This window comes from Poecilia formosa, unplaced genomic scaffold (assembly GCF_000485575.1).
Source record: "Poecilia formosa unplaced genomic scaffold, Poecilia_formosa-5.1.2 Scaffold48, whole genome shotgun sequence".
Classification (NCBI taxonomy): domain Eukaryota; kingdom Metazoa; phylum Chordata; class Actinopteri; order Cyprinodontiformes; family Poeciliidae; genus Poecilia; species Poecilia formosa.
In genome coordinates, this window is record NW_006799987.1 from 871,536 (window position 1) to 879,980 (window position 8,445).

At 39.8% G+C, this 8,445-nt stretch overlaps 1 protein-coding gene across 1 annotated transcript; it reads right to left on the reverse strand.

Annotated features, from left to right (window-relative positions):
- Positions 1-4,124: 4,124 nt before the first annotated feature.
- LOC103138240 (zinc finger protein 36, C3H1 type-like 1) lies at positions 4,125-8,130 on the reverse strand. Its single transcript, XM_007552360.2, has 2 exons — positions 6,704-8,130; positions 4,125-5,590 (listed from the first exon to the last, which is right to left on the reverse strand). Exons 1-2 carry the CDS (start codon positions 6,755-6,757, stop codon positions 4,541-4,543), a joined length of 1,104 nt encoding a protein of 367 aa, XP_007552422.1. The 5' UTR covers positions 6,758-8,130; the 3' UTR covers positions 4,125-4,540.
- Positions 8,131-8,445: the final 315 nt, after the last annotated feature.

Here is an 8,445-nt window from a genome sequence, read left to right on the forward strand (position 1 = left end):
TCTTCAGAGGTTTTCGTGTTGTTTCCTTCAGTCGATCTTGGTGCAGCGCCCCCACAGGTGAGGAGGGGAACAGGTTTTTCAAATCGACTAGTTCGTTTAACGGCACCAGCTGAAAATGTAACAAATGTAGCAACTTTGGTCGCCAATCGAACCAAGTGTACCAGACTATCAGGTGTGAAAACACTGCAAGAGTACTTTCAGCTTCTAAAGAAGTCAGTGTCAGCAGGAAATTTTCAGGCTGCTAGTGTCAGGTTTTCAAAGTGACACAAACAAGACAAACAGCGAGAGAGACGGAGGGGAGGATCTCAACTTCTGCTCCACTTTGTGTGAATAGGTGGAAATCAGTCACAAGTATCTCAGTGTCCCATTGTGTGGAGGAAAGTCTTTGTTCAGGCATCTGTTGCCCAAACATTCTCCCCAGTGTCACTCACACCAAATTGGTCCGTCCGGACGAGTCCCAACAAAACTCACTCCCCTTCCCACACCATGCGGCCCAACTGGGGCAGGGGGCGGGAGAATCCCACCAGAACCCATGGAGAGGAAATAGTTAATCTTTGTTTCTTTTGTGTGTCTGAATCCCTGATGATGACCAAAAAAGGCCCCCATAAGCACAAGCAGCGTTTTTTTTTTTTTTTCTTTTGGTTGTTTTTTGTTACTGAAATACTTGTGGGAACATTTTGGAGAAACTTTTCCACCAAGAGTTTTCTTTCATAACATAACAGCCAACATGACCCACGATAAAGCTGAGCTGTGTATCGGTTTTATGTTTTCTATTCAAAATGAGATAATTAAAGAGTGGAAGCAGGTTTTGGGGAATGAAAACTGATTTAGAGATGTAGATCTAGAGCTGCAGGTTTTCACGAGATCTCTTGTTTTACCTGCATCTTTCTTACATCAGTGCTTTCTCCTAAAGATCAGGCTTTCACTGGCCGATAACGTTTCTGATGTTCTTCAAGGTCTGATGGATTTTGTCCATTTTTTTCCCCACTAATAACTAGAATACATAAGAAAATGTGGCGGCAAGTTTGTTGATAAATGCAGAGGGTTTTAGTACAAATGGAAAATGATGTATGACAGCGGTTTAGGGTCATTGTTGATAGAAAAAGAATAAATTTCTATCAAAAAGCTCAGAAATTTTTACATTAATCTCTAAAATTTTCTAGAAAAAAGCTGGAAAAGTCTGAGCTCCAAAAGTAAAAAACCTGTGAGGAAAGTATCAGAATTTTGAGGTTACTTTCACATATTTACTAGAAAAAACTTAGAAGTTCCTCAGCTCAAAAAGTATAAAATTTTTGACTTTTAGAAATTTTCTGAGTTTCTAAAGTGAAAATATATCTAATTTTGAAGCTCAGAAATTTCCAAGGTTTTTCTAGGAAATTTTTAAGATGAATCTAAAAATTTCTTCTTTTTTTTTCTTGTAAATTATCAACTTTTGGAGCTCAGAAATTTCTAAGTTTATCTAGAATATTTCTAAGATTAATCTAAAAACTTATGATTTTTATTGCACATTTTCAACTTTTGGAGCTCAGAAATATTTTTGTTTTTTATAAAATATTTTAGAGATTAATCTCAAGAATACTTACTCCTTTTTTTTTACTATTTATAGTAACCCTACTGCACAATTTTAAGTGGCTGATTTGATTTTTATTGAACTCTAAAGTCCAACAAAGTGCATCCTTTTAATTCAACAAGTTTAACAGAATTTAAAACCAAAACTGGATGTTCATTATCCAACTTAATAATTCACAAATGCACATTAAACACCAGAATGACACAAAAACCAGAGTGAGAAACTCTTATTTAGCAAAAGGCTTTTATTTTGAAATAAAGATGAACATATATATTAAGATAAAGAAGGTTATCCAAGTAACGGCTGGAATGTAAACAATAGATGCACTTAAATTATGTAAAAAAAAAAATAAAAACAATATCAAATAGCACAATATAGGCTTTGCTCTTACAAAGAAAAATAAATAGGACCTTAAGTTAACAAGTTTTTCCTTTTCTTTAAAAAAAAAGAAACATCTCTGGCCTCATCAGGGCAGGCGGCTGAGATGATTTCAGGAGGAAACCAGAATGAAACTTCCTGATTTTCCTGGAACTCGCATGATTTCGCCTGCCGGTCAGAGCCGGGCCAGCTGGCTGGTGTGCAACAGAAATCGACCTACAAACGCATCGTCATCGAGCCGACTCTGAAAAATCTACTATACAACAATATAATACAACAGCAATAAAGAAACCAACACAGTCTTGATGGCGCTGCATGTCAGGTTACATTTTAACAATCATAAAAACGGATTTTCTTTCGGCTAAACGGCTGAATGATGATTTATTTTGTCCTTACAGTCGGAGGTTTAACGGAGAGGAGAGCAGAATGAACGTTTTGATCTCTGCTGATAAGGCAACCAAAAATAAAGAATGCCAAAATGCTTGCTTCCTCCTTTCCCCGCCTCTCCATCAGTCCTGCCATTAAAGCTTCCGGTTAACCAAGCAAAGAACATGAACCACTAAAGTAAAGCGTAATTTCTTATTTAAAAACCCCCAAAAACAATCACAAATCAAGAAAAATAAAACATGCAAAAAGCAATAAATAGTCCTAGAAAAATGTTAGGCTATGTTAATAATTATAACACTGTATAAAACCTGCTGTAGCTAAAGCTACACTGCAAAAACACAAAATATTAACAAGTAGTTACAAATGCACTCAATACAAGACAAAACTAACTTACAACTAACTTTTCAGTAAGATATATAAGCTTATTTTAAGTAAATAATTCCTTAATATTGGTGAAAAAGCACGACTAATTATTTAACCTATAGCAAGACATTTTCCTGTGTTATAAATGAAATAATTCACCAACTTTTCATGAATATTAAGAAATTATTCACTTAAAACAACCTGTATCTCCCTGAAAAGTTACTTATAAGTTAGTTTTTTCTTATTTCAAGTGGACTAAGATGCATTCATTAGAAACTAGACCAAAAATACTTGGTAAGGTTTAGTTTTTTTGCAGCGTAGGGGTTAGCAGGACGAGAATGTTAGAGGAACTTTGGTAACTAGAGGCTTCCTACAATCTGTGCTAAGGCAGTTCAGCTGAATCATTGTCAGACAGTTTAAAAATGGCTGACAAATACAATCATGTGGCCACAGCAATGCAACCATAAAAACTAATCAATCAGTGACGGTGTACAGCTAATAAATCCTGTTAGACTTGCACAAGAAAGAGGTCAATTAAACACAGTTGGAGACTACTAAATGGGATTTTTCAGGCAGATTTCTGAGGACTAAGAAATAAAGTCCGCACACTTTCTCGGAGAAGACGAATAAAAAAAATAAAATAAAATAAAAGAACAAAAAATCTTGAGATTAGGGTACAGAAAATTCTCACACAGAACTTTCTACTGATCAGGAACAGCATGGAGATGAATGCTGAGTCGAGTACCCTCCAGTTATACTAACAGGTATACAACAGTATACAGCAGATACAATGGCATAAAATACAATTAAAGACCAATAATCAATGAAACAATAAACAGGAAAGGGAGTCAGCTAAAACTCGACAAACACTGAGCAGCAGTACAGCTGCTTGGGTGGAAGAAATGCAATATGCACAAAGATAGGCGCGTTCTCAAGGCTGGATCTGCTGACATCGTGGTTAAAAGCTGACGCGTGTAACTTCTAGAAAATTTTTTTAATTTTTTAAATATTTGTTATGAGACAGATTATATGTGGAAAGAAGACAGTCGAGCTCCTCAAACAACCAATCAGAGTGGTGTCAATCATGCTAGTGTACACGCTGCTATGCTGCAGAGCTTGTCATAAATGCTAATGCTAGTTAGCATGGCCACTAATGATGGTAGATAAATGGTTTTCCTGTAATGCTAAGTTATTTCTCAACTATTAGCACATTTAGCAGCAGGTACACCAACTGATTGACAGCGCTAAGAGCTTCTTCCTGTCTCTGATTGGTTGCTTTTTAATGGGAGCGTTGCATTTCTTCAGAGTGCAAGAGGAGCTTGATTCTGTTTTTCAATCTGATACATAAAACGGATTAGAACCTGACTAAGAATTTTTTTAAATAAAATCAGAAGAATAAGGTCATAAAATTATGAGAATATAGTAATAATATTAGAAGAATAAACTCATACAAGAATAAAGTTGTAATAATGTGATTTTTTTCTTTTTATGGCCCTAATATTCCCTGATTCTATGTAAGAGAGAGATAATCTGTGAAGAGATTCAACTTCCCCACTTCCTCCCAGTGCTACCGCTCCTGGTCAGAAACAACCAATCAGAGCTAGGAGGAGGGTCTTAGCGCTGTCAATCAACTTGTATATGCGTTGCTAAATGTGCTAATGGCAAAGTTCTAGGAAAACTGTCATGATTAGCACTAGCATTCATGGCAGGTCTACTGGTGGGGATTATCTTCTTAATTTGGCCCTAATACTCCGTCATTTTATTTTATTTTTTTGTAAAAGTTACACTCTGTAAATTTAAAACCACCCCTGATCGAACTCAGCCTCAAAGCAAAACTCCTCCCTACTCGTCTGAGACGGAGAGGCGGCTGAAGATGGGGAGTCGCCGACCCTCGAAGCTGGGAGACTCGGTGCCGCTGGAGGAGGAGCTGAGGGAGCAGGAGGAGGTGTAGCCCTCCTCGGAGAGGGAGTCGGCGGAGGAGCAGCGCTGCAGCGAGGGGAAGTTGTTCAGGCAGGCCGGCGGCTGCTGGGGGAGCCGAACCGGGAGGTTCTGGTTGCTGGAGGCGAAGAAGCAGAGAGAAGAGTCTCCGCCGTCGCCGATACCGGAGAACGGGTACGAGCAATGCTTGAGAGGCCCCGGTTCAGGCAAGAGAGGCGAAAGCAGCTCCGGACTCCCCGAGGAGGAGGGCGGCGGCGAGACGGAGGAGGCCCGGGTGAAGAGGAGGCAGGAAGGCTCCTGGACCGGCTGGAAGATGTGGGAAGAAGAGGAGAAGCCCGCAAAGCTGAGGCTGTGCCGCAGCAATGGCGGCTTGTGACTGTGGGTCGCGGCGGCTTGCACCTCGTCGGCGTTGTGGATGAAGTGGCAGCGGGCGCCGTACGGACAGAAGCCGATGGTGTGGAAGGTGCGGCAGGGCTCGGTTTTGTACTTGGGGTGCCTGCTGAGGCCCCTCAGCTCGTCCAGGCCGTGGGCGAACTGGCACTTGGCGCCGTACTTGCAGGTGCCGCTCTCCTCGAAGGTGCGGCACAGTTCCGTTTTGTAGCGGCTGGAGATGTGCGGCGGCGGCGGCGGCGGCTTGCTGATGGACAGACCCGGCGGTGGCAACAGCGTTTTGTCCTCCCGCAGGTTCCCCTCGATCATGCTGACCGAGCGGTCGACCCGGAAGGGGATGTGACTGAGGGAGGAGCGGGGCAGCGCCCGGCTCCACTGCTGGCTGCAGGCCAGGCCGAGGCCCCAGCAGCAGGCCGGCTCCGCGGCCTCACAGCCGCTGTTGAACTTGGAGTTTGGCAGGGTCACAGGGCAGAGGGAGTGGCGTCTCTGGAAGCCCAGGACTCTCTGACTGCGAGACATTGAGCCGCCGGAGGCGCCATCTGTCGCCTCCAGGCCGCAGAAATTCTGACACACAAAAAGAGAGAAAAGATGTGAAGTTTGTGCAACTCCAGGGTGCCGGAGCAAAATTGCAAAAAGCACACAAATACTTAAAATTTAGTGTTTCTGCAATCCAAAGACAGATCAGTCTGAAAGGATCATGAATAAAAGCCTCATTAATGCTAAAAACACTGGACTTTCCAGAATAAACTTTTAGTTTTAAAGCATGTAATCCAGCATTTACACTTGAAATTCATTACATACTCATGAAAAAGTACTAGCTCTACTGGCAGTTTATTTCACTTATAACACCTATTTTCCCCATGTACTAAGTCAAATAATCTGCCCTAATCTGACAAAGAAGCTCCTATATTTTGCTGCACAGTTACTTGTAAGTTAGTTTTGTCTTATTTCAAGTGTAATAAGATATTTGTACTAGAAACTAAACCAAAAATACTTGGTAAGATTTTGTATTTTTGTAGTGTACAATGTGTGTCACCCTGCAAAAACACAAAATCTTACCAAGTATTTTTGGTCTAGTGCAAATATCTTAATCCACTTTTCAGTAAGATACAGGAGCTTGTTTTAAGTCAATAGTTCTAGAATATTGATTACTAGTTCCCATTATTTCACTTATAACATGGGAAAATACCTTGTTAAAAGTGAAACAATCTTTCAGTGGAACTAGTAATTGTTCTTAAATCAACATTAAGGAATTGACTTCATACAAGCTGCTATCTCTAGAAGAAAAGTTGCTTATTGGTTAGTTTTGTCTGATTTGAAGTGAACTGATATTTGCACTAGAAACTAGAGAAAGACGTAGGAACTTGCCTTAAGTCAATAAATCTTGAATATTGATGAAAAAGTTCTAGTTTGACTGGCAGTTTATTTCACATACAACATAACATTTTCCCAGTGTAATAAAGGAAATAATCGGCCAGTGGAACTTGCATTTCTCATCAATATTCAAGAATAATTGACTTAAAACAAGCTGCTACATCTTGCTGAAAAGTTACTTGTAAGTTAGTTAAGTGCACTAAGATATTTGAAGTAAACACACTTGGTAATATGGTGTGTTTTTGAATTGCAGTTTGATTTAAAGACTATAAAACATTAAATTAGAAGGATGGGCCTGTTTACCTTGCAGAACTCCTCATCCAGTTCCAGGAAAGGCGTCAGGGAGTCAGACGGCATGATTCACTCCACGGTCTTCACCAAGTGAAGCAGCCTGATGTCTGATCCGCAATGGATCAATTTCCAGGAGACTAAACTAGTTTCTGGCAGCTTGGAGGAACTCTGCAGCTTGTTTTGAAGAAGTTTTTTTTGTTCCAGAGGTCTTCACGGGGTTGATTTTTTTTAAAGTTTTCTGGTTCTGGATTGATAAAGCCTCGGTCCGTTGGCTGCAGTGCAGTGCAGGAAAGTTCCTCAACCATCTGCTGGAATCTGTTTAAATAGCTGGAGAAACCCACCCCCTCCTGTCTGAATGCTTCAGGGGGCAGGAGGGGAGTTTGTGTGTTAATGTGCGTTAATGATGTGTGTGTTGGCGGGGGTGGGGTCCTGCATTGTAATTGTGTGCTGGGGGGCAGGGTTGGCACAGCAAGGAGGGAAAGGAGCTGAACAAAGCTACTTTTCTACCCATTCATGACCAAAAAAAGAAGAAGAAGAAGCAGCATTCCTTTTTGAACAGGCCGTCCTCCATCTTTGTTTTGGATCGATACAGCTGAAAGGTCAATAACAAGTTCGACTAAACATATTCTCTGCCTTTTGGGAAAAGAAAAACGTAGAAAATAGTATTCAGTTGTGATTAAGAGAGGACGGACATGCAGCTGCGACAAATTGCAACTTAAATTTGAACGTAAATCTTATATTCTCCATTCAAAGGAAGTTTCAGCTGTTGTTTATTTTCTGCAAGAGGAATAAACAACATGAAAACAAAATAAAAGAAGCATCAAAATAATTCAGACCGGGTGCAACAAACAACCAAAAATAATTATAAATACATAAAATAAACGGTTATTGAATAACATTGGGTCTTTAACAGAAGCAATTACTACTTGAAGCAACTTCAGTTTGAGAAATAAGTTTAAGTTTCCTTAAAACTTTATATTGGAAAGTTTTGAGACCCCTATTCCTGCTGCCTCAAAATGAAAATTTCCCCCAAAAAAGTCTTTTCACTCTGATAATAGTTGGAGAAAAGTTGGTTCCCCAAAAGTCCAGACATTTACACTCAAAGCTCGTCCAGAAGAAAGTTCAGATTTCTCTCCAACCCTGACACAAAATCCAATATGGCTGCCATGTCTGTAAGCTGTAGTAATATCAGCAGTAATAAAGGTTTATTTACATTTTTGACCATTTCTATGTCATAAACTCCAATGCTGCTGTTAAATATTTGTTGGTGAATGTTTTGTTAGTGTTTTTAATCAATGTTCACGTAAGTGGATCATTGTTAGCTTAATAATATTTGTTGCTAATAACAAATTGATTTGTCATTAACTACAAAATTCTATTAGTTTTCCATCCTGCAACAGAAACATGGTTGAGATGAGTGTGCAATAGTTTCAAGAGCTGGGTTCAACATTAATATAGCACTTTTATTGTCTCAAGCTGACATTATTTGCATTAAAATTTATTTTAACCTAATAACAGATTGAGTGGCTTTACCAGACATTTGTAAAAATCAAAATTTAAAAGCAGAAACTTGGGAAAATCAACTGGAATCCATCCTGAAGTCCAAATCCCGACTTGTACATTTCCTCGACAAACACTACCAAGAATCCAACATGGCCGACACTGTCGTAAAGCAGTGACTTCAGCAGGAGGCAACTTCCTACATCTTGCTGAAAATATTGTGCTCTTACTTGAGTAAAATTTTTGGGTTCTCC